The 27321-nt window shown below is 34.3% G+C and overlaps 1 protein-coding gene across 9 annotated transcripts in view; it reads right to left on the bottom strand.

Annotated features, from left to right (window-relative positions):
* LOC139354073 (monocarboxylate transporter 9-like) overlaps positions 1-27321 on the bottom strand; it is a 253639-nt gene that overhangs the window by 30386 nt on the left and 195932 nt on the right. For 4 of the 9 annotated variants that reach the window (XM_070998319.1, XM_070998318.1, XM_070998317.1 and 1 more), the window contains one exon: positions 26839-26988. The exons of the other annotated variants lie outside the window; for them this stretch is intronic. In XM_070998319.1, the coding sequence (XP_070854420.1) occupies positions 26839-26988 (150 nt within the window). The remainder of the gene's footprint in view (positions 1-26838; positions 26989-27321) is intronic. 9 annotated transcript variants of the gene reach the window in all.

Raw genomic sequence — 27321 nt, forward strand, 5'->3', positions numbered from 1 at the left:
TTGGGTCCCAAGCCATCAAGGCATAAAGGGTAACGAAGACGCGGACCAGGCAGCCTACAACATTGGCCTCTCACCAACATTCGTTTTCACTCCAATAAACAGCAAGGACATACACAAGCTAATTGATCGCAACTTGGAAAACCAAAAGATGGAGGAATGGTCCACTTTCACCCATAGATACTGCAAATTTAATCCCACTTGTACAAAAATACCTATCCCAGCGGCAATCGGGAGACGACAATGCAGTACCTTTATCCGGCTTCGTATAGGTCACACCAAACACACACACGAACACCTATTATAAGGCATCAACAATCCGATCTGCAGTCTCTGCGGAGGAATCCCAAACACCGACCACCTTTTAGACAATTGCCCTGGACTGGCCAATATTAGAGCCCACCTGTTCGGCACACAGCCCCCTTCCCAAATCGTCGATTGCCCATCCGTAGAAAATATTAAAAAAATTTACGAGTTTATAAGTAAATCAAAGCTAGCAATATAATAACAAACTAAGCCCATAAAAAAACCGCAAGTACAGATTTAAACACAGCAGATTAGTTACAGTCAGAGTCGAAGGCCTCCGCAGCCAGTGCTCGGAAATTTAGTATTAAGTTTAACATTGTATGATAAGCTTAATTTGTTAAATAAAATAAATAAAATAATAAAATATGAATAGTATAGACTAAAATGAATCAAAGGATTTTAATTGTTTTGATGCATCCCTGAAATTATGACAGCCCTTCAAAGTCAGCTGTTTGATTGCATGCAAATTAAGTTTCTCACTAGTGAATTGATTAAAAAAATTTATTTTTATTTTTAACAATCACTTATTCACTATTACAATTTTACAATAGGTCGAACTTATTTAATTCACTGCTCTTGTATTTATTCTCGAATATTTGTTCTGCTCGATTCGGATCTCAAAAACGGACTGCCTGATCTCTAGTTCAATGATCAATAATCAAACCTCGGCTTAAGAGATTTTATCCCCAAAAATTGATAAAGAGAATGACTCAAGAGAGTCGGAAAATAGGATGATGCAATTTGCCAATTAAATTCGAAGTCCAATCTTGGCCGGAAATTGGTGTTTACATTAGCGGAGTTTAGGGACCGCTTTGGGGATCTTTTTGTTTACGTTAGCGGACTCGGGACTCGCTTTGGGGATCTTTTGTTTACGTTAGCGGACTCAGGGCTCGCTTGGGTCTCCGATTGTTTACAATATCGGTTTGGATGTTTACAGCATCCGTTTGATTCGGACTGCGTGAAATTGATCTGGGTGGGAATGATTTGGAGGCCTGCTTGGCAGAAATAGCTGACCACGGATTTATCTCGGGTCTGTCAGAGTTCTTTGGAAATTAGCTCTCGGCTCAAAGTTGTTTATAAATTGGGTAAGAGCCCCTAAATAATGTGTCATATAACTCCCCCCATTCTAAATTGAATCGTCCCGATTCATTGGAACTGTTGGGTATATTGAATGTAATTGATTGGTTAATTCGACAATGATATTTTCTTCTAGGGTATTTTCGTTGTCGGGTGTATTATTTATCTCAATATCGGAAATATTGCTTTCTGGTTCGATTTCTATACGAATTTGCCATGGTTTAAATATTAAAAATTTTCTGAATTTGATTATAATCATAATAATTAAATATATTAATGCTAATATGATTAATATTAACGTAACTGGTATTTGAGTTTGTTTAATTTGAATAAATGGATTTAGTACGTTAATATTATCAAATGAGAGTTCCGAATCATTAGATATAATATATTCGGATATTAAAAAATCTGTATATTTTCGAGCTGTGATGTATTCCAATATCTTATTGTCTACATTGGTGTAGGAAATATTATTAATTATAGAGGTGCCATTAAAAGTAATTAAATATGACCCATTTAAATGAGTGTCATTAACCGTATTTTCTCCATTTACAAAAATGGCTCCATCTTGGATTACATCTACTTTTTTATTTTTTTCTCTGATTTTGTTACAAAAAAATTTTTCACCATTTAGTAATCTGGTGAAACAAGAACCTTCTGGGTTAAGTGTGCAATAATTGTTAAATATTTCTGTCTTAAAATTAGACATTACATAGTACTTATTTCTACATTTTGCGACGTGATTATCAATTAATAATTTTCCATCATCATGTGAAATGGATCTTGAATTGTAAACGTCACAGCGATCGGTAATAATAGGGTATTTTATGTAAATTATAATAAGATCTTGATGCAAAGCGATTTTAAATTCAGATATATCTAAAAGGTCTGTTATAACTACAGGTCTATTTTCGTGTTTATAAATTTCTTGTATATCGTCGTTGTTTAGAATTTTAGTATTAAATACATCGATTTTGGCGAGTGTAATTGTGTCCATTAAATTCATAAGATCGTAAGTAAGCAAACGCAGACGATATTTTCTAAGCGGAGTTTCTTGATCTTTAAAGGCTGTTTTGAATTCTTCAGATAAAGATTTTATCTCTTTAAATATTTTAGAATTAATAACGTATTGATCGTTATTATTTTGTATTAAATCATAGATTTTATTTTGAACAGTTATGAAATCATCATGATCTGGTGTTCCCGCTATCCATTTCCAAATAGTGCCTATTTCATTAATGCCTCTTTTCGATCTACTGGGTATAATTTGGGAGATAAGTATTTGGATAATTTTTAAATCGTGGGATATTTCCCAAAGAAGATTGTTGCTGTCGTGACTCTTCAGAAATTCTGTTTCAAGATTAATTATATCTCTATAAAGACTTATATTAGTTATATGAAATAAATCTGCGTATGATTCATAAATAAGAACATCTTTGGTATCCTTGTAAAGAAGGAAATCATGGTTCGTGTAATCCATAATTTCGGATTTGGTTGTAGCTACCAGCAGTAATAAGTACATTATTGAAATCATTATCTGTAATTTGAAACAAATTATTTTATATTATCTTTATGAATCGTACGGTTTCTGTTATTTATAATAACTTTATTAGGGAGATTTTCCTTAACTACTTGTTTTTTATATCTAGAATTTAGCTTGTTTCTTTCCCCATGTTTCTTTTCGTAAATTACCTCTCCTACGTGATAATTCTTATTTTGTCTATCTTTATTGTGGAAATGCAACATTTTCTCTTGAGCTTGTTGCAATAATTTGGGCATATCTTCGTGTTTGATTTTATTAAATAGTATGTCAAAAGGTCGTTGGTTGGTTATTGAGTGAATTGTTAAATTATATTTTTGTGCTGCTTTAATAATAATTTCGGAATAGTCAACTAAATTAAGCTCATCTTTAATGCAGCGAGCAATTTCTGTTAAAGTAGAGTGTGCCCTTTCTATTTGTCCGTTGGACGTACTATGTCGAGGATCTGCAAAGAATAGAGATATCCCATTTCTTTGAGCAAAGGATTTGAATTGGGATGAAGAGAAACTTGGTTCGTTATCTATCATCAAAGATTTGGCTAATGGAAATTGTTGTAAAATTTCTGAAACTTTATTTTCTACATTTACAATACAATCTATACAAGTAATGAATATAAGATTTTGGGCGTAATATATGTCAAGATGCAAATTTTCACCTTCTCTTTCTGGAATAGGCGCTTGACCGATAGGAATCTGTACTGGGTGTCTGTTGTATTTGTTTTGATTGCAGATTGTGCAATTCTTTATAAATTCCTTAAGCTTTTTGTATAGATTAGGCCAATAATAGAGTCTAGTTATTTGCTTATAATTTTCATCAAGCTTTCTATGAGCTCTACAATGAGTTTCTGTGATAATCACGGATCTGTCTTCAGCGTCTTCGACATCCTGGACAAATGTCTTAGTGTATAAAAATGTATTTATAAAATTGTCTTTAAGTGGTTTTTGAATTCTATAAAAATCTTCTAGAGTACAGTGAACTCCTATTGTTATATTGGGTGGAATATATTCTCTTAATATTGATATTAAATTTTCTGGAGTATCATACTCTATTATATGTCTAGTATTTCCGAATACATTAATCGACTCATGTATTGTATACCTCCCCGTTGCTATTAGCAATTGTTGCTTAAATTGGTTTAAGGGTTTTCGGGTTTCTTGTATAACATTCTCAAAACTACTCTCTGCTGAATGCTGAGTATTTTGATCTGAGACCGATTCATTACTTTCCGTTAAGTTATTAATTTGTATCCTTGATAAAGCGTCCGCAACAACATTTGTTGCTCCTGGCTTATAAATTATTTTGGGTGAATAGCTTTCAATAAAAGAATACCATCTTTTCATTTCGATATTTGGATTTTTTTGAGAAATGGAAAATGAAAGAGGTTGGTGATCGGTATAGATCTCGATGTTGTTAACCCCATATAAGTAATTACGAAGGTTTTTAAAAGCCCATACTATGGCTAAAAGTTCCTTTTTATTTGTCGCGTATAATTGTTCAGTTTTGGTTAGAGTTTTTGAAATAAATGTGATTGGTTTTCCTTCCTGAGAAAGAACCGCACCAATTGCTAAGTCAGACGCGTCAGTTGTTAGGGTAAATTTTTTATTATAGTCCGGTTGTACTAGTTCTACTTGTGCAATTAAATTTTCTTTGAGCTCGTTAAAAGCTCTTACAGCTGAATCATCAAACTGTATTAAAGTTTTACGTGATGCTTTTTTAGATACTTTGCCGTTTTGGCCTTCTAAATATTTTGTTAATGGTTTAGCTACCTTTGCGTAATTTTGCACAAATTTCCTGTAATATCCTGTAAGGCCTAGGAAGCTTCTAAGCTCTCGAATATTTTTAGGGATCGGATATTTTACAATTGTTGAAATTTTTTCGGGATCGGTTTTGATCACATTGTGAGAAACAACGTAACCGAGAAAGTTTGTTTCTAATTTAAAGAACTTTGATTTTTCAATCGAAATTTTCATGTTTGCGTTCAGCAAAATTTTAATAATGACAATTAGGTCTTTGTAATGTTGCTCAATTGTTTTTGAAAATATGATTATGTCATCCATATAAACATGACATGTTTTACCCACTTGTTCTCTCAAAATATCGTCCATCGCTCGTTGGAATATTCTAGGAGCGTTTGTCAAGCCGAAAGGCATTCTTAGGAATTCGTATTTCCCATTATTTATTGAAAATGAGGTTTTTTGTATGTCAGGTTCGTTCATGAGAATCTGATGAAATCCAGATTCCAAGTCAATTGTTGAAAAGTATTTGGCTTTTCCGAGATTTGATAAAATCACTGAAGGGTCCTGCATTGGATACCTATCAGGTATAGTATTTTCATTTAGTTTTTTATAGTCAATTACGAGTCTTAGTTTTGGAGTTCCATCTTCATTGAAACCCTTTTTTGGTACCACTAGTACTGGGGAATTATAAGGACTTCTACTTGGCCTTATAATTTCTTCTTTTAGCATTCGACTTATTTCAGAATTTACAAAATCTGAAGCTGATAAAGCATAAGGGTATTGTTTGCTGTAAATGGCCCTATCATTTACGGTGTTTATTTCACCGCGTATATCTGTCCTAAAAGGAATCTGCATATTTATTTTTGAATGCTCTTCATTTATAATATTTAATATTTCATTCTCCAGATCTTTTCTTTGATCTGCAGATGATATTTTTATGTTGTTTATTTTTTGATTGTCGGATAGTTCAACGACGGCGTGTTCAGAATTTTTCAATTCCAAACTTTTATTTTTGTCGGATATTTCAACGACAGCGTGTTCAGAATTTTTCAATTCCAAACTTTTATTTTTGTCGGATATTTCAACGACGGCGTGTTCAGAATTTTTCAATTCCAAACTTTTATTTTTGTCGGATATTTCAACGACGGCGTGTTCAGGATTTGTATATCCCAAACTAAATTCGCTTTGATTACCCATTTCAGATTCGGATCTGATTTGAGCCTTTTCATCAAAGTATTTTTTTAATATAAATTCTTTTAATGGAAGAATGGTGTTTTCTTCTGTTAAAGAATGTTGGTTTAAATTGTTTCCGTTGTCATAATTTAATTTCTCTTCTATTCCGTTATATTTAATAACTCCCTTAGCTGTATCAATCACAGCTCCTATTTTTTTCAATAGGTTATAGCCGATCAGTAGATCTGAGTCTAGTCCTTCTATTTCATAAAAAGTATACCGTGTATCCAAAATAGTTATTATATGATAATATTTAATTATTGAATATCCATTCACTGTGGATACTCTTTTATATATTGGAAGCTCATTCTTATTTTTGTAAACTCCAGTTCTAATATAACACGAGGTTGCCCCAGTGTCAATTAATATCTTTAATTTTTTATTTATTTTCGGGTCATTTCTAAATAAGTAGGGTAAGCCTACTCCTGACTTTTGTCTAAAAAATGGTTCTCCTCAATGTTGTTTAGTCTCATTGTCTTGTTAGCCGGTTGGTTAACAGTTCCAGTTGGTACCCTTTTATTTTGGGCTTGTCCTTGCTGAGTATTCTGGGTCTCAAACTTTTTTGTTTGATCCCACTTGTTCTGGCTATAATTGTTATTTTGATATTTATTATAGGTTTGATTATAGCCGTTGTTAGCCCTATTCTGAACCTGGATAGATTCGTCTACCTCCATTGGTTCTGGCTTATTTTGTGGCTGCCTATAGGTGTTCCACTGATTTTGTTGGTTATTATTAAATCTACCCTGGTTCCAGGAATTATTTTTGTTTTGATTATAATAACCATAATTATTTTTGTTCCGGTTGTTGTCATGATTAAACCTTAAATTATTACTATTTCGCTGGTTATTGTAATTGTTGTTTTGTTGTCTTTGCTTTTGGTTGAAATGTGTTTGTCCATTTCCACCAGAGTTTGGCTCACTATTTTTTCTCTGAGTGGTTGAGAAACTGTTTGCGAAATGCGCCCTCATGTTGTTGCTTTCCAATTCCTGAACTATGACCATTGCATTCGGTAGGTCAGGTGGATTCATTGAGAAAATTGTGTCTGAAATTTGGCCGTTTAGGCCGGTAATGAAAACTCTAAGAGCAGTCTTCCTATGTTTTTCATTCATTTCTGCTGTTATCGGTTTGTTTCTCCCGTAGGTCATAATTGTTTTATTAATAAGTAGAGTTAACTTTCCATTAACTGTACCATAATAATCCATAATTGATAATTTTCCCTGACTCAAAACACTTAGTTCCTGTTCAATAATATGAATAGGACGTTTGTCGCTAAAGACAAAGTCAAGTCTGGCCATTATGGCATCGAAATTTAATACCGTACCGTTATGGGTTAAGGCATCGTTTGCCATTCCCGTTATTTTGTTTCTTAATATCGATAGGGCGGAATAAAATCTTTCACTCCCTCTGGCATATTGCCCCATAGCTATTTCAGCCGATTCTCTCCAGCTTACATATTTATCTTCTTCTCCTTTATATTCCCTAACAGATTTGATGATCTCATAAGATGTGTCGCACTTTATATTTGGATCTATAATCTCTATCTGATAATCTTCAACCGTTTTAACTTTATGAGAAAGCTGCGATCTTAAGTTAACGATCTCTTCCTTTAATGGATTCAATTCAAAATTTACAATTTGTTTAATTAAATCTCCTACATTTAACATGGTATTGTTTGTTATCGCCTGATGATGTTCTTGAGGCGAACTTATGTGGAGTCTTTTATTTGCTCCGTTCTGGCTTGTTGAAGGTTCTGACATTTTGAGAATATTTTCGAAATCAGAAATTAATTCTTCCACTTTGTATAATTATATTTTTTTTACAAATTTCTTATTAAATAATAATAATAATAAAAAAAAGGATTACATCGCTCACGAATCGTCCTCCTTATTTTTCTTGTCGTTGTTTTTGGGGTTGTTGTTTTTCTTAGATGATGATCCTGCTTGGGGTCGTCCTTCCTTTTTTTGTATCTTGGGGTCTTCCTTCCTTCTTCGGGTTTTTAAATTGATGTCTTCCTTCTTTCTTCAGTGTATTTCTTGGCGAGGGATTGCCCTTCAGCCTTTTTGTCTTTAAATGTCTTTTCGAAGATTTGTTTGTAGATTTTTGTTTTTAGATATTTTTTTAATTAAATTGTTTTCCACAATGGTTATTTATTTCGATGAATTTTGTTGTCACTTTTTAAATTTTTTATTTTGTCCGAGCAGTGAATTTATGTTACGAACACTATTTTGTAATGTGAGATTTTAAGGGGATTATTCCATTAATTATTTTCCACCTTATTATTTTTTGATCAACACAAACTTTTTATTTTTTTGCCGGTTGTATAGAGTTTAAGGGGATTATTGCATTTATTAATTTCCACCTTATTTTTTTCAACACAGGCTTTATATTTTCGTCGGTTGTATCGGGTTGTTGGCCGCGCAAAATTCCTTTTTCACTTTTAAACTTTTTTGGGGTTTATTTAAAAGCTTTGCTTTAGAATTTTTTAATCACACGGCCCCACGTTGGGCGCCAATTAAGTTTCTCACCAGTGAATTGATTAAAAAAATTTATTTTTATTTTTAACAATCACTTATTCACTATTACAATTTTACAATAGGTCGAACTTATTTAATTCACTGCTCTTGTATTTATTCTCGAATATTTGTTCTGCTCGATTCGGATCTCAAAAACGGACTGCCTGATCTCTAGTTCAATGATCAATAATCAAACCTCGGCTTAAGAGATTTTATCCCCAAAAATTGATAAAGAGAATGACTCAAGAGAGTCGGAAAATAGGATGATGCAATTTGCCAATTAAATTCGAAGTCCAATCTTGGCCGGAAATTGGTGTTTACATTAGCGGAGTTTAGGGACCGCTTTGGGGATCTTTTTGTTTACGTTAGCGGACTCGGGACTCGCTTTGGGGATCTTTTGTTTACGTTAGCGGACTCAGGGCTCGCTTGGGTCTCCGATTGTTTACAATATCGGTTTGGATGTTTACAGCATCCGTTTGATTCGGACTGCGTGAAATTGATCTGGGTGGGAATGATTTGGAGGCCTGCTTGGCAGAAATAGCTGACCACGGATTTATCTCGGGTCTGTCAGAGTTCTTTGGAAATTAGCTCTCGGCTCAAAGTTGTTTATAAATTGGGTAAGAGCCCCTAAATAATGTGTCATATAACTTGCATGCGAAACTAAAAAGCACGGAAAAGATTTTGTTTAACTTGCGAGCGTGCCAAAATTGTTGTGGTTTAATCAATTTTCACTCAAACTATGGAAAAGAAAGACAATGGTATGTAGAATATTTGTATTAAAAAAGACTTTGTTCAAGTTTGATAATGTGTTCTTTGTGTGCGTTTATTGGTGTTGTCCAAAAGTAGAAAAAAGCTAACCTACTAACCCGTCTGTTGTGGACTATAACAAATTTTGTGCCAACTTGTGCCAAAAAGTAACTATGTGTCATTAAATTGCAAAGTGTATATAAACAAGTTTCATTAAGCTTTAATGTAACATAAGTATGACCAGACTTAAGACAAAGCATACCGAATGGCTTCTGGCCGATATGGCTATAACAGTAAGTTCATTCTTGTCTTCAAATCCAAAGGCGTCAACATCAAGACCAGTTGGACGCTCACCCATTGAATATGTTAAGGCCGGTCCCCGTCAGAATAGAAAATTGGCATCAGATTTAGCTGATAATCAGGGTCACAACACATCTCTTCTTGTGCATGCCGCCGCCGAAAAAACGAAAGAGAAACATACAGCCCTTGTGTTAAAAAATACATTTCTTACTCCGATTGACCTTAATATGGCTAGAAACAATTTTTTTACTCAGAAAAATGACTTGGATCGACTAACGGAGGATGAAGCTTTAGTATATCTGCTTGAAAATTCATTAACTAAAAGTCACTTCAACAACATTCGCGAGCTCAGCATTTCCCGATCTTGTGAACCTTTTTCTGCTTACAACAAAGTAAGAGAAGCTAAGTCAAAATGTAGACCTTTTGATATTAATGTAACCGAGTCAGTTGCTGAAGTTCCGCTGCAAAATCTTCTAGACCACACTAGTTGCCGTATAATTCAAATGCAAGAAGATATATTTAAGCAGCCAGGCAATACTTTAAGTCTGACCCTTATTACAAGCTATGGATATGACGGAACACGACCGGACAAAGCTATAAGCAACACTTTTTTGGATGTGATTCATTGCTTTCCGACGACTCGCTTTTTGCGACAACAAAAATCTTCCTAAAATTAATGGACCATATTGGAAATGTATTTTGGATAAATCGTACTCCTCAGTCGATTAGATTTTGTAGACCACTCAAGCTTGATTTTGTTAAAGAGACAAAAGAGAAAAAAAATTAGAATAGTCAAATAAAAGATTTGTCTTCATATGTCTGCTCCGTTGTAAATGGAAAATCAATTTCAGTTAAGTATGGTCTTCAAATGAAAGGTTTTAAACATTTTGACTGAAACCAAATCTTGACAATTGTGTCCGATATGTGGAGCGAGTCCAAAAGTCTTCATGGAAAATGCTAAAATAGACTTATTTAAGAGTTTAAGCCAAGACATGAACCATTAATATATGGCATAAGTCCTCTACACGGTTGGGCTCGATTTTTTGAATTCGTTCTTAAAATTGCATATACTCGTAGACTGAAACTTAAAAAATGGTGAGTGAGAGATAAAAATGGAAAAAAAGAAATGGCGAAACAAAAAAAGACGATTCAGAAGCAGATGTGGAATGTTATGGCTTTATATGTGGATAAGCCTAAGCAGAATGGCAATGGAAATACCAACGACGGCAATACAGCAAGGAGGGCGTTTGCACAACCTAAGCTACTAGCTGAAATCTTAGGTCTTGATGAATTTCTCATAGCATATTTTAACAATATTTTAATTGCTATTTCTTGCCACCTACCAATTGATCCAATAAAATTAAAAAAATATTGTCAGAAAACTATATTACTATAAATGTATGTCCTTGTATCCATGGTTTCCAATGTCGGCAGCAGTCCATAAAGTGTTAATGCACGGCTACCAAATAATAGAAGCATCAATCCTTCCAATAGGTGTTATCGGCGAGAACGCCTTAGAGGCTCGCAGCAAATACTATAAGAGTGACAGGAGGTTACATGCTCGAAAGAGTACACGGCAGAACAACATGGCCATAGAGTAAGAATCTATATAGAGTCGCCAATTGCTCTGCCCGAACCTCTGCCCAACCTCTGCTAAGAGCCAATTCAAGGCCAAGTTTGAAGCTAACTTAGGTGCGAAGCAACAGCAGCAAGGCGAGATTAAAATGCGCCACCTACCGGCGGTATACAGATTTAAGCGTTATGGGCGTTAAAGTGGGGGTGGCAAACTTTTTTTTGGGTCAATCGATAGGTATTGATGAGAACAATACGTTTCAGTTAAAATTTTTATTCTAGCATCAAAACTGTAGGAGCCACAGTTTTGGGCGGTTTGTGGGCGTTAGAGTGGGCGTGGCACTGTGCCGAAACAAACTTGCGCTGCGTAAGAAGCTCAGAAATCTGCACGCCAAATCTCAATAGCCTAGCTCCCATAGTTTCCGAGATCTCAGCGTTCATCCGGACGGACAGACAGACGGACAGACGGACAGACGGACATGGCTAGATCGACTCGGTTAGTGATCCTGATCAAGAATATATATACTTTGTGGGGTCGGAAACGCTTCCTTCTGCCTGTTACATACTTTCCGACGAATCTAGTATACCCTTTTACTCTACGAGTAACGGGTATAAAAAGTGTGGGAGGCATGGCAAATCCTCCTACACCTACGATGGAAATCTAACAAGCATAAAAGACGACGTGTCCCACCAAAGCATACACTGGAGAAGGAGAAGCCTGTGCAGACAGCACCGGCCCCGTTCGGAGCGCCAAGCCGGACCCTGGAAAAGTGAACCGACAGCGCTTCCAAGAGCGCACATCTTAAATTTTTTTTTTATATTTACATGTATCTGCGATGCAAAAACTTAAAATTAACAACAATTGTACTGACCAGGCAGTTTCTAGCTGCGGGTCTTAATTTTTTTTACCTAAGTAGGGATACATGTAAAATTTTATAAATAGCCTCAGAAAACTAAAAAAAAAAATCTAATTAATATTTAAATGCCAAAAACAAAAAAGAACAATAAGAAAATACTGCTTGCGAGTATACGTGTCGTACGAAAAATTAAAGAAAATAAAAAAATATTATAAATGAACATTTTTTAATGAAAAGTAACGCAATACCTAAAACAGATTTTGAATACGTTACAGAAATAATACCCAAAATTAGTTTAATTGATACTTAAACAGTGGACTCCACTGCCAATGCAATTAATAAAATCGAATCAAAAACTGTTGATACCGATTTAACAAACATATTATTATCAATAATTGCTTTTATTATGAGTGCATACATTTTGTATAAAGCCCATATGTACAACAATAAGTGTGTATCAAAAAGAGCTATAAACAGATGCCAGGCCAACGATCTGGATAAGATTTAAATTAATAAAGCACAAACAATTATAAAAATATGTGTCAAAATAAAAATAAAACACGAAATTTGTATATGTATGCAGTGACATACTAAAAAATAAAAGAATTAAAATTTTGAAAATAATTAGAAACAGAGCAGAGCCTCTATCAATTTCAGATTTTGAAGACGAATAGGGTACGCAAAAAGCAATAGTACTGTCTACAGTAAGAAACTGTAAAGTATTCTCTGAAGTAGACATACACCCAGTGCTAGGACATATAAATGTGCTGAAAATTATGCACAATTTATACAAAAAAATAAAACAAATAAATTCTTAGTATGGAATGGGAGCAATTAACTCTCTACATACGAGAATTAAAGGACACACAAATTCGAAGATTTGGCTGTAGAAGTCGTTAAATCCAAAATTATAGGATCTACACTATACAAAGTACAGAATGAAACAATAATAAATTCAATAATAAAGAAACTGCAAGACACTATAGTCGGCGAAACATCCGACGTAGTCAAAGCGAAAATGGCGACAGCAAGCCAGAAAGGCAAAACAGCCGAGAAATGTTCATCAGAAATAGACAGCTTACGAAAGCTCCTTGAAGCTTCGTACATTGACGAAGGCCTACCAGCCGAACACGCTGACAAATTCAGCACAAAAGAAGCCATTACCACAATGGTTAAAAATTGTGAGCATGACCGCCTTAAAACAATTTTAGAGGCAGGCAACTTTACAACTATGAATGAAGCCGTCACTAAGTACATACAATGCAGTACTGAAATGCCAGGCAATGCAAATTCAATACTGTACACCCAAAGAGGAAACAACTATCGCGGTAACAACTTCAGAAACAATTACCGCGGTAGGGGCAATAACCGAGGTAATTATCAGCATAATGGATATTACCAATATAATGGCTATTACCAAAATAACGGTTATAGCCGAAACTATAATAATCAGACCAACAACAATTATAGAGGTCGTGGTTATTATAGAGGAAACAACCGTGGTGGTAACACCAATAACAACAGATATAATAACAACAGTTCATATACGAATACCAACATACAACAATAATAATTTATTTATTTATTTCGCCAACAGTTGGTACCTTAACTGGCTACTTGTCTATTACTAAACTAAATACTAAGGGACGAAAGGTAATTATAAAGGGTTTTCTTAATTAATTCCCTAGGGGAGCATGGGTCCAGCCGCATGTGAGATGGAAGTTTGTTCCAGTAGAACAGGGCTCTACACATAGGCTCATTAAAAGCATAGTTAGCTCTATATGCCGGAATAAAAAAAGGTTCAAATGATAATAATGTAATAATAATAAAGGTTCAAATAATTAATAATAATAATGTCCGACAGGTACAAACCAGGTCGGAAAACCAATAAAGACCCTTAAGATAAAAAACCCAGTAAAGAATTTGGTTCATACTATCAATCTTAATTTCAATCTTTTTGTTTCTCCTAAAATGAACAAACAAATAAATTATATACGTTATTAGTTGATACAGGTGCAGACATCTCTTTAATAAAAGAAACTTTGGACTCCTTTACCAATGTTGATTATAAAAATATAACCCAAATATCAGGTTTGGTGAAGGAAGAACCAACTCAAAGGGATTAGTATCAATAGAACTTCTTTCAAGCATAATTTTCATATAGTAACATCATATTTTCCTATTCCATGTGATGGAACTATAGGCGTAGACTTTATGAAAAAATACAATTGTCAATTAGATTTAAAACCAGAAAACGATTGGCTCATACTGAGACCAGATAACCTCTTTAATCCAATTCATATTCCAATAGACCATACACTAGAAAATAATTTGACAATTCTACCAGCAAGATCCTTAGTAGTCCGAAAAATTGCTATAAATTCAGCAACCAGGTATATATTAATACCAAACCAAGAAATCCAAAATGGTGCATTCATTGGAAATTTCATTGCAGATTCTAAATACACTTTTGTCCGAATTTTGAATACAACTGATAAAACTGCAATCATTCAATTAAATACATTGAAAGTTGAACCATTGGATGATTACGACATAATTTAATCTAATAAAAATGAAAACAAAGAAGAAATTTTAAACAAACTGAACAAAAATTTTCCTCCTCAGTTCAAGGAAATACTTAATAAAGTATGCACGAAATACACAGATATATTCGGAAAAGAATCCGAATCGATATCAACTAATAATTTTTACAAGCAAAAAATAAGAATGAAAGTTGATGAACCAGTATACATAAATAATTATAGAATTCCCCACTGTCAAAAAGACGAAGTGGAAAAACAAGTAGACAAATTAATTAAAGACAAAATAGTAAAACCTTCCGTTTCTGAATACAACAGTCCATTATTAATCGTCCCGAAAAAATCATTACCAAATTGCGATACTAAAAGATGGCGTTTAGTAATTGATTACCATCAAATTAACAAAACAATTCTATCAGATAAATTTCCTCTACCAAGAATAGACGATATTCTTGACCAAGAGAGCTAAATACTTTTCATGTTTAGATCTGATGTCAGGATTTCATCAAATAGAACTCGAAGAAACGTCTAGAAATATAACGTCCTTTTCCACGAGCGAATGGCTCCTATCGCTTCACGCGATTACATTATGGTTTAAAAATAGCGCCAAATTCTTTCCAAAGAATGATAACAATTGCATTTTCAGGTATCGAACCTTCACAGGCATTCTTGTATATGGGTGACCTAATTGTCATCAGTTGTTCAGAAAAACATATGATTAAAAATCGTTTTTGATTTATGTAGGAAGCACAACCTTAAAGTGCACCCAGAAAAGTGCACATTTTTCAGACACGAAGTGACCTTTCTTGGACACAAGTGTACTGACAAAGGTATTTTGCCAGACAGTAAGAAATACGATGTAATAGAAAAATACCCAATCCCAACGGACGCAGACAGCGCTCGAAATTTCGTTGCATTTTGTAATTACTACTACTATTAAAAAAATTTCCGATTACTGACGACACATACAGTTTGTCAAATAATTCTTTGCAAAAGGGAAAATGTCATTAAAATTCATTTTAAAGTTGTATTTTTATTAACAAGAATAGGATTTATTTAATTTTTTCTTTTATATTATGGTTAAGGTGCTTAATATCTACAACTATGAATAAAAAACAGAACATATTTCAGCATGAAACTTAGGAAAAAACAACAAAAACAAAAATTCAGAACATAATCAGTTGTCAATTAATTCTTTGCAAAATGTAAGCATTGGTTAAATTCGAAACGAAATCATATAAAATATAACCGTTATTTTTCTAATATTTAGTGTGGTGTCCTTTGGCATCCAAGACAGCATTCAGGCGACGAGGCATAGATTGAATAAGTTGATTTAAGTCATAATACTCAGGTATTTTCTTCCATTCCTCATGGATCGCTTTGATCAAAGCATTTTTATTGGTCGGACCGCGTTTAGCCACCTTCTTCTTTAATAAAGCCCACAAGTTTTCGATTGGGTTCAAGTCAGGACTCTGGGCAGGAGTGTCAATTACTTTGCTGCAGTTATACAGCAGCCAGTTCCTACAAATCCACGATTTGTGCTTGGGGTCGTTGTCTTGATAAAGCTTGTACTGAAGCTTATTTGGGTTTTGAGGGTTAATGAAGCCAAAATCAACGACGCTTTTGGTCAATTCTTTTTTCAAAATATCCAAATAAAATTCTTTGGTCATAATGTCGTTAAAAATTAGGAGTTCTCCGACGCCCTTGGATGAAATACATCCCCAAACCATTGCGGATAGCTTTCCAAACTTCACTGTTGGTATGATATTCTTCTGTTTTAAGGCTGTGTTGGGCTTTCTCCAAACCTTGCTGGGTCCATCATGATAGTACAACATTATTTTGGTCTCATCACAAAAAATCACGTCATTCCAGTACTCCGCCGGCCTGTTAGCATTGGCAATAGAAAATTTTAGCCGCCTATCGATGTTAATAGCAGAAAGCAAAGGTTTCTTTCTGGCTACGTGGGAAGAGTATTTGTGTGTGTTGAGAACTTTTCTGATGGTCTCGTGGCTCACTATTTTGTTGCAATCATTTTTTAAGTCCAGAGCCAACTGCCTAAGTGTAGTTTGCGGATTATTATTAATATTTTTCAAAATTTTTGAATGGTCTCGTCTGGTAAGCTTTGGTGGCCTGCCTGGAGAATTGTTTAAATGCAGACGGTTTTGTTTTTCCGCTCGATTAATTATGTTGTAAATTGTCCTTAGTTTAATATCAAACATAGTTGATAATTCCTTTGCCGTTTTATTATTGTAATAGTTGTAATAAACTAATTGAATAAGGTTTTCATCAACTCTTTTGCCAGGCATTGTTTAAACAGCGGATTAGGATCACTTGTGCACTTGTTAATAGTTAATTCGAAATGATCATGGGAGATAAGAACATAACAAAAACGAACGTGTTCATTTTTCTCGAAATTTAGTTACCGTTACTTTGTTTTGTGTCTTTCTTTAGCTACTGTTTACATTTTGCAAAGAATTAATTGACAACTGATTATGTTCTGAATTTTTGTTTTTGTTGTTTTTTCCTAAGTTTCATGCTGAAATATGTTCTGTTTTTTATTCATAGTTGTAGATATTAAGCACCTTAACCATAATATAAAAGAAAAAATTAAATAAGTCCTATTCTTGTTAATAAAAATACAACTTTAAAATGAATTTTAATGACATTTTTCCTTTTGCAAAGAATTATTTGACAAACTGTAACTAGATTATGTAAAAAGAATGTTAAACTCGAATGGACAGATGATTGTCAAAACGCATTCGAATACCTTAATATTTAATTGATGAAACCTACACTACTGCAATATCCAGATTTTAATAAAGAATTTTGTATAACAACAGATGCAAGCAAACAAGCGTGTGGAGCTGTTCTTACTCAAGATTACAATAACACACAGCTACCAATAGCTTATTATATGATGGACGTTGATGAACTACGAGCAGTACAAACAAGTGGCCCAACGACACCAAGCACGTGCTTGTTACGCGCGGGGCCCTTTTATCAATTTGGGCAAAAAATACGAGTTCGCGAGGAAGATACAAAAAACAAATAGAGACGGGACACAAATGAAAATAAAAGAAGCATCTAAGAATGAAGCAAATGAGTTAAAATATTAGTTTTTAGTACCGGGATAGAAGTTGAAGTGAAAATTAAATGATAAAGGTTGTTATAATTATTACATAGAACGCGAAAGGGCTCGTGCAGACAAAAATTAGATGTACATCGTGGCAAATTTAGAGGATAATAATTTCGTGTTAGTCTAACAGGAACATTGAAAGTTAGGCGGTTTACTAGTTCTATAGAATCAATATCACCTCTTATAAGATTTTGCATAAAAATAGTACCAAGCATTGTTCTACGATTTGCAAGGGTAGGTAAATTAAGCAATAGTAATCTACTCTGATAGGAAGGTAGCCTTATGTTTTGATCCCAGTTCAACTACTCAATACGGTCAATATGCACTTGATATTGTGGACTCCAAACCGAAGAACAATATTCCAAAATAGGACGGACGGGAGGTAAATAATAATTTGGTTGTATAAGGGTCATCAAATTCTTTTGACCAACGCTTTATAAACCCAAGAACACTCATGGCCTTGCTGACAGTGGACATTATGTGGCAGTCAAATTTAAGTTTTGGGTCCAGAAGAACGCCTAAGTCATTAACTGAATATATACGGTCGAGTGGCTACAAAAGTAGGAGTACCCCTATGAAAAGTCATAACGTTGCATTTAAGGCAGTTCAAATTTAAAAGGTTATACTCACACCATCCCTGAAAACGATCAATATCTGACTGTAAGTTGAAACCCGACGCTATATCATTATGTGATAAACAAAGCTTAACATCATCAGCATACATTAGTACACGAGAGTGTGTTATGATAGAGGGAAGATCGTTAATAAACAAAGTAAACAGCAAAGGGCCCAAATGACTACCCTGAGGCACTCCAGATGTCACATAGATCAGTTTTGAGGCAGCGTTCTTGAATACAACACAAAAGAAGCCATTACCACAATGGTTAAAAATTGTGAGCATGACCGCCTTAAAACAATTTTAGAGGCAGGCAACTTTACAACTATGAATGAAGCCGTCACTAAGTACATACAATGCAGTACTGAAATGCCAGGCAATGCAAATTCAATACTGTACACCCAAAGAGGAAACAACTATCGCGGTAACAACTTCAGAAACAATTACCGCGGTAGGGGCAATAACCGAGGTAATTATCAGCATAATGGATATTACCAATATAATGGCTATTACCAAAATAACGGTTATAGCCGAAACTATAATAATCAGACCAACAACAATTATAGAGGTCGTGGTTATTATAGAGGAAACAACCGTGGTGGTAACACCAATAACAACAGATATAATAACAACAGTTCATATACGAATACCAACATACAACAATAATAATTTATTTATTTATTTCGCCAACAGTTGGTACCTTAACTGGCTACTTGTCTATTACTAAACTAAATACTAAGGGACGAAAGGTAATTATAAAGGGTTTTCTTAATTAATTCCCTAGGGGAGCATGGGTCCAGCCGCATGTGAGATGGAAGTTTGTTCCAGTAGAACAGGGCTCTACACATAGGCTCATTAAAAGCATAGTTAGCTCTATATGCCGGAATAAAAAAAGGTTCAAATGATAATAATGTAATAATAATAAAGGTTCAAATAATTAATAATAATAATGTCCGACAGGTACAAACCAGGTCGGAAAACCAATAAAGACCCTTAAGATAAAAAACCCAGTAAAGAATTTGGTTCATACTATCAATCTTAATTTCAATCTTTTTGTTTCTCCTAAAATGAACAAACAAATAAATTATATACGTTATTAGTTGATACAGGTGCAGACATCTCTTTAATAAAAGAAACTTTGGACTCCTTTACCAATGTTGATTATAAAAATATAACCCAAATATCAGGTTTGGTGAAGGAAGAACCAACTCAAAGGGATTAGTATCAATAGAACTTCTTTCAAGCATAATTTTCATATAGTAACATCATATTTTCCTATTCCATGTGATGGAACTATAGGCGTAGACTTTATGAAAAAATACAATTGTCAATTAGATTTAAAACCAGAAAACGATTGGCTCATACTGAGACCAGATAACCTCTTTAATCCAATTCATATTCCAATAGACCATACACTAGAAAATAATTTGACAATTCTACCAGCAAGATCCTTAGTAGTCCGAAAAATTGCTATAAATTCAGCAACCAGGTATATATTAATACCAAACCAAGAAATCCAAAATGGTGCATTCATTGGAAATTTCATTGCAGATTCTAAATACACTTTTGTCCGAATTTTGAATACAACTGATAAAACTGCAATCATTCAATTAAATACATTGAAAGTTGAACCATTGGATGATTACGACATAATTTAATCTAATAAAAATGAAAACAAAGAAGAAATTTTAAACAAACTGAACAAAAATTTTCCTCCTCAGTTCAAGGAAATACTTAATAAAGTATGCACGAAATACACAGATATATTCGGAAAAGAATCCGAATCGATATCAACTAATAATTTTTACAAGCAAAAAATAAGAATGAAAGTTGATGAACCAGTATACATAAATAATTATAGAATTCCCCACTGTCAAAAAGACGAAGTGGAAAAACAAGTAGACAAATTAATTAAAGACAAAATAGTAAAACCTTCCGTTTCTGAATACAACAGTCCATTATTAATCGTCCCGAAAAAATCATTACCAAATTGCGATACTAAAAGATGGCGTTTAGTAATTGATTACCATCAAATTAACAAAACAATTCTATCAGATAAATTTCCTCTACCAAGAATAGACGATATTCTTGACCAAGAGAGCTAAATACTTTTCATGTTTAGATCTGATGTCAGGATTTCATCAAATAGAACTCGAAGAAACGTCTAGAAATATAACGTCCTTTTCCACGAGCGAATGGCTCCTATCGCTTCACGCGATTACATTATGGTTTAAAAATAGCGCCAAATTCTTTCCAAAGAATGATAACAATTGCATTTTCAGGTATCGAACCTTCACAGGCATTCTTGTATATGGGTGACCTAATTGTCATCAGTTGTTCAGAAAAACATATGATTAAAAATCGTTTTTGATTTATGTAGGAAGCACAACCTTAAAGTGCACCCAGAAAAGTGCACATTTTTCAGACACGAAGTGACCTTTCTTGGACACAAGTGTACTGACAAAGGTATTTTGCCAGACAGTAAGAAATACGATGTAATAGAAAAATACCCAATCCCAACGGACGCAGACAGCGCTCGAAATTTCGTTGCATTTTGTAATTACTACTACTATTAAAAAAATTTCCGATTACTGACGACACATAACTAGATTATGTAAAAAGAATGTTAAACTCGAATGGACAGATGATTGTCAAAACGCATTCGAATACCTTAATATTTAATTGATGAAACCTACACTACTGCAATATCCAGATTTTAATAAAGAATTTTGTATAACAACAGATGCAAGCAAACAAGCGTGTGGAGCTGTTCTTACTCAAGATTACAATAACACACAGCTACCAATAGCTTATTATATGATGGACGTTGATGAACTACGAGCAGTACAAACAAGTGGCCCAACGACACCAAGCACGTGCTTGTTACGCGCGGGGCCCTTTTATCAATTTGGGCAAAAAATACGAGTTCGCGAGGAAGATACAAAAAACAAATAGAGACGGGACACAAATGAAAATAAAAGAAGCATCTAAGAATGAAGCAAATGAGTTAAAATATTAGTTTTTAGTACCGGGATAGAAGTTGAAGTGAAAATTAAATGATAAAGGTTGTTATAATTATTACATAGAACGCGAAAGGGCTCGTGCAGACAAAAATTAGATGTACATCGTGGCAAATTTAGAGGATAATAATTTCGTGTTAGTCTAACAGGAACATTGAAAGTTAGGCGGTTTACTAGTTCTATAGAATCAATATCACCTCTTATAAGATTTTGCATAAAAATAGTACCAAGCATTGTTCTACGATTTGCAAGGGTAGGTAAATTAAGCAATAGTAATCTACTCTGATAGGAAGGTAGCCTTATGTTTTGATCCCAGTTCAACTACTCAATACGGTCAATATGCACTTGATATTGTGGACTCCAAACCGAAGAACAATATTCCAAAATAGGACGGACGGGAGGTAAATAATAATTTGGTTGTATAAGGGTCATCAAATTCTTTTGACCAACGCTTTATAAACCCAAGAACACTCATGGCCTTGCTGACAGTGGACATTATGTGGCAGTCAAATTTAAGTTTTGGGTCCAGAAGAACGCCTAAGTCATTAACTGAATATATACGGTCGAGTGGCTACAAAAGTAGGAGTACCCCTATGAAAAGTCATAACGTTGCATTTAAGGCAGTTCAAATTTAAAAGGTTATACTCACACCATCCCTGAAAACGATCAATATCTGACTGTAAGTTGAAACCCGACGCTATATCATTATGTGATAAACAAAGCTTAACATCATCAGCATACATTAGTACACGAGAGTGTGTTATGATAGAGGGAAGATCGTTAATAAACAAAGTAAACAGCAAAGGGCCCAAATGACTACCCTGAGGCACTCCAGATGTCACATAGATCAGTTTTGAGGCAGCGTTCTTGAATACAACACAAAAGAAGCCATTACCACAATGGTTAAAAATTGTGAGCATGACCGCCTTAAAACAATTTTAGAGGCAGGCAACTTTACAACTATGAATGAAGCCGTCACTAAGTACATACAATGCAGTACTGAAATGCCAGGCAATGCAAATTCAATACTGTACACCCAAAGAGGAAACAACTATCGCGGTAACAACTTCAGAAACAATTACCGCGGTAGGGGCAATAACCGAGGTAATTATCAGCATAATGGATATTACCAATATAATGGCTATTACCAAAATAACGGTTATAGCCGAAACTATAATAATCAGACCAACAACAATTATAGAGGTCGTGGTTATTATAGAGGAAACAACCGTGGTGGTAACACCAATAACAACAGATATAATAACAACAGTTCATATACGAATACCAACATACAACAATAATAATTTATTTATTTATTTCGCCAACAGTTGGTACCTTAACTGGCTACTTGTCTATTACTAAACTAAATACTAAGGGACGAAAGGTAATTATAAAGGGTTTTCTTAATTAATTCCCTAGGGGAGCATGGGTCCAGCCGCATGTGAGATGGAAGTTTGTTCCAGTAGAACAGGGCTCTACACATAGGCTCATTAAAAGCATAGTTAGCTCTATATGCCGGAATAAAAAAAGGTTCAAATGATAATAATGTAATAATAATAAAGGTTCAAATAATTAATAATAATAATGTCCGACAGGTACAAACCAGGTCGGAAAACCAATAAAGACCCTTAAGATAAAAAACCCAGTAAAGAATTTGGTTCATACTATCAATCTTAATTTCAATCTTTTTGTTTCTCCTAAAATGAACAAACAAATAAATTATATACGTTATTAGTTGATACAGGTGCAGACATCTCTTTAATAAAAGAAACTTTGGACTCCTTTACCAATGTTGATTATAAAAATATAACCCAAATATCAGGTTTGGTGAAGGAAGAACCAACTCAAAGGGATTAGTATCAATAGAACTTCTTTCAAGCATAATTTTCATATAGTAACATCATATTTTCCTATTCCATGTGATGGAACTATAGGCGTAGACTTTATGAAAAAATACAATTGTCAATTAGATTTAAAACCAGAAAACGATTGGCTCATACTGAGACCAGATAACCTCTTTAATCCAATTCATATTCCAATAGACCATACACTAGAAAATAATTTGACAATTCTACCAGCAAGATCCTTAGTAGTCCGAAAAATTGCTATAAATTCAGCAACCAGGTATATATTAATACCAAACCAAGAAATCCAAAATGGTGCATTCATTGGAAATTTCATTGCAGATTCTAAATACACTTTTGTCCGAATTTTGAATACAACTGATAAAACTGCAATCATTCAATTAAATACATTGAAAGTTGAACCATTGGATGATTACGACATAATTTAATCTAATAAAAATGAAAACAAAGAAGAAATTTTAAACAAACTGAACAAAAATTTTCCTCCTCAGTTCAAGGAAATACTTAATAAAGTATGCACGAAATACACAGATATATTCGGAAAAGAATCCGAATCGATATCAACTAATAATTTTTACAAGCAAAAAATAAGAATGAAAGTTGATGAACCAGTATACATAAATAATTATAGAATTCCCCACTGTCAAAAAGACGAAGTGGAAAAACAAGTAGACAAATTAATTAAAGACAAAATAGTAAAACCTTCCGTTTCTGAATACAACAGTCCATTATTAATCGTCCCGAAAAAATCATTACCAAATTGCGATACTAAAAGATGGCGTTTAGTAATTGATTACCATCAAATTAACAAAACAATTCTATCAGATAAATTTCCTCTACCAAGAATAGACGATATTCTTGACCAAGAGAGCTAAATACTTTTCATGTTTAGATCTGATGTCAGGATTTCATCAAATAGAACTCGAAGAAACGTCTAGAAATATAACGTCCTTTTCCACGAGCGAATGGCTCCTATCGCTTCACGCGATTACATTATGGTTTAAAAATAGCGCCAAATTCTTTCCAAAGAATGATAACAATTGCATTTTCAGGTATCGAACCTTCACAGGCATTCTTGTATATGGGTGACCTAATTGTCATCAGTTGTTCAGAAAAACATATGATTAAAAATCGTTTTTGATTTATGTAGGAAGCACAACCTTAAAGTGCACCCAGAAAAGTGCACATTTTTCAGACACGAAGTGACCTTTCTTGGACACAAGTGTACTGACAAAGGTATTTTGCCAGACAGTAAGAAATACGATGTAATAGAAAAATACCCAATCCCAACGGACGCAGACAGCGCTCGAAATTTCGTTGCATTTTGTAATTACTACTACTATTAAAAAAATTTCCGATTACTGACGACACATAACTAGATTATGTAAAAAGAATGTTAAACTCGAATGGACAGATGATTGTCAAAACGCATTCGAATACCTTAATATTTAATTGATGAAACCTACACTACTGCAATATCCAGATTTTAATAAAGAATTTTGTATAACAACAGATGCAAGCAAACAAGCGTGTGGAGCTGTTCTTACTCAAGATTACAATAACACACAGCTACCAATAGCTTATTATATGATGGACGTTGATGAACTACGAGCAGTACAAACAAGTGGCCCAACGACACCAAGCACGTGCTTGTTACGCGCGGGGCCCTTTTATCAATTTGGGCAAAAAATACGAGTTCGCGAGGAAGATACAAAAAACAAATAGAGACGGGACACAAATGAAAATAAAAGAAGCATCTAAGAATGAAGCAAATGAGTTAAAATATTAGTTTTTAGTACCGGGATAGAAGTTGAAGTGAAAATTAAATGATAAAGGTTGTTATAATTATTACATAGAACGCGAAAGGGCTCGTGCAGACAAAAATTAGATGTACATCGTGGCAAATTTAGAGGATAATAATTTCGTGTTAGTCTAACAGGAACATTGAAAGTTAGGCGGTTTACTAGTTCTATAGAATCAATATCACCTCTTATAAGATTTTGCATAAAAATAGTACCAAGCATTGTTCTACGATTTGCAAGGGTAGGTAAATTAAGCAATAGTAATCTACTCTGATAGGAAGGTAGCCTTATGTTTTGATCCCAGTTCAACTACTCAATACGGTCAATATGCACTTGATATTGTGGACTCCAAACCGAAGAACAATATTCCAAAATAGGACGGACGGGAGGTAAATAATAATTTGGTTGTATAAGGGTCATCAAATTCTTTTGACCAACGCTTTATAAACCCAAGAACACTCATGGCCTTGCTGACAGTGGACATTATGTGGCAGTCAAATTTAAGTTTTGGGTCCAGAAGAACGCCTAAGTCATTAACTGAATATATACGGTCGAGTGGCTACAAAAGTAGGAGTACCCCTATGAAAAGTCATAACGTTGCATTTAAGGCAGTTCAAATTTAAAAGGTTATACTCACACCATCCCTGAAAACGATCAATATCTGACTGTAAGTTGAAACCCGACGCTATATCATTATGTGATAAACAAAGCTTAACATCATCAGCATACATTAGTACACGAGAGTGTGTTATGATAGAGGGAAGATCGTTAATAAACAAAGTAAACAGCAAAGGGCCCAAATGACTACCCTGAGGCACTCCAGATGTCACATAGATCAGTTTTGAGGCAGCGTTCTTGAATACAACCCTCTGAGTCCTACCATTCAAATAACTTGAAATCCGAGTTAATAGATTACATGGAAACCCAAGCTGATTTAATTTGAATAAGAGAAGAGAGTGGTTGACAGAGTCAAAGGCCTTACTAATATCTGTGTATATAACGTCAGTCTGCATTTTATTCTTAAATCCATTTATTACAATATATGACAATTCCAGAAGGTTGGTGGCGGTCGATCTTCGCTTAACAAAACCGTGCTGAAACGGTGATATTAGCGAGGAACATAAATGTTGCAAATGAGAAGTAATAATACGTTCAAATGCTTTAGGAATTGCCGACAATTTAGAAATACCTCTGTAATTCTGGGCATCCGCCTTCGCACCCTTTTTGTGAAGTGGAATAATAAAAGAGTCCTTCCAGATAGTAGGAAAAACTGACGATGAAATAGACAAATTAAAAAGTTTAAGAATCGGTTTACATATGGTTGACGCACAAAACTTAAGCACACACCCGGGGAGTCCATCAGGACCGGGAGTATAAGTTGGCGTTGTTTTTTCTAAGTCTCTTACGAGAGAAATTTCCGTAATTTCAGGGGTAAAGATACAATTTGCCTTATTTAAGGGATTAGGGTAGTTAGAATTTGACCAAGCAGCCGAACTATAAGTAGTTTGGAAAAACTCGGCAAATAAATCAGCAATTTCAGAATCCGTCGATGCCTCCATTGAGTTAAAACGTACCGATGAAGGCAATGCTGACGACTTACGCTTGGCATTGACAAAGTTATAAAACTGCTTCGGATCATTTGAAAATTCAAATTTACATCGACTTAAATACATAGAATAGCAATGACTATTGAGAACATTAAAATCCGATCGAGCCACCACATATTTCGAAAAATCAGATGGCTTACCCGATTTCTTATACTTTTTATAAGTGTTTGTCTTAAGGTTTTTAAGTCTTTGAAGCGCATTGGTAAGCCAAGGTGGCCTGTTTGTCTTTGAAGGAAACCTATCAGGAACGCATTCATTAAAAAAGGTATTTAACACTATATAGAAGTGTTCAGTGGCACTTTCAATATCCATACAATTGTACAATTCTGTTCAATTATATTGAGAAATCATGTCGTTAAGTTTTATATAGTTACATTTTCGGAAACATCTCACTTTAGTTTGAGAAACTAAAGGAGAGAGGGTATCAACGCATGGGAGGCAGATGGTCAATTCCATTGTTGGATGATATCGGTCTTCAGGTACAACAAGAGCGTCAATTCTAGATACCGTGACTTCAGACGGGTCTGAAACAAACACAAGATCTAGTTGTCTATTTAATGAATTCCGTATAAAGCTTACTTGCTGTAACGATAATTCTAGAAGACCATCAACAAAATCATGGGCGGATAGAGGTATAGCGACTAGTGAGTCAGTAGGAGGAGACCAAGAAATATCAGGGAGATTAAAGTCACCCAAAACAATCAAAAGGTCACTGTTTGAAAGAAGGGATAGAACAGATTTTATCGCAGACAGGTGGTGCTCATAAATTATTAAATCAGAGCCAGGTGGAATATAGGAACATGTAACAAATATTGAGAATGATTGCAAGGAAACTTTCACACTAACAAATTCAATTT

The sequence above is a fragment of the Drosophila suzukii genome, assembly GCF_043229965.1.
Source record: "Drosophila suzukii chromosome 2 unlocalized genomic scaffold, CBGP_Dsuzu_IsoJpt1.0 scf_2c, whole genome shotgun sequence".
NCBI classification, from domain to species: domain Eukaryota; kingdom Metazoa; phylum Arthropoda; class Insecta; order Diptera; family Drosophilidae; genus Drosophila; species Drosophila suzukii.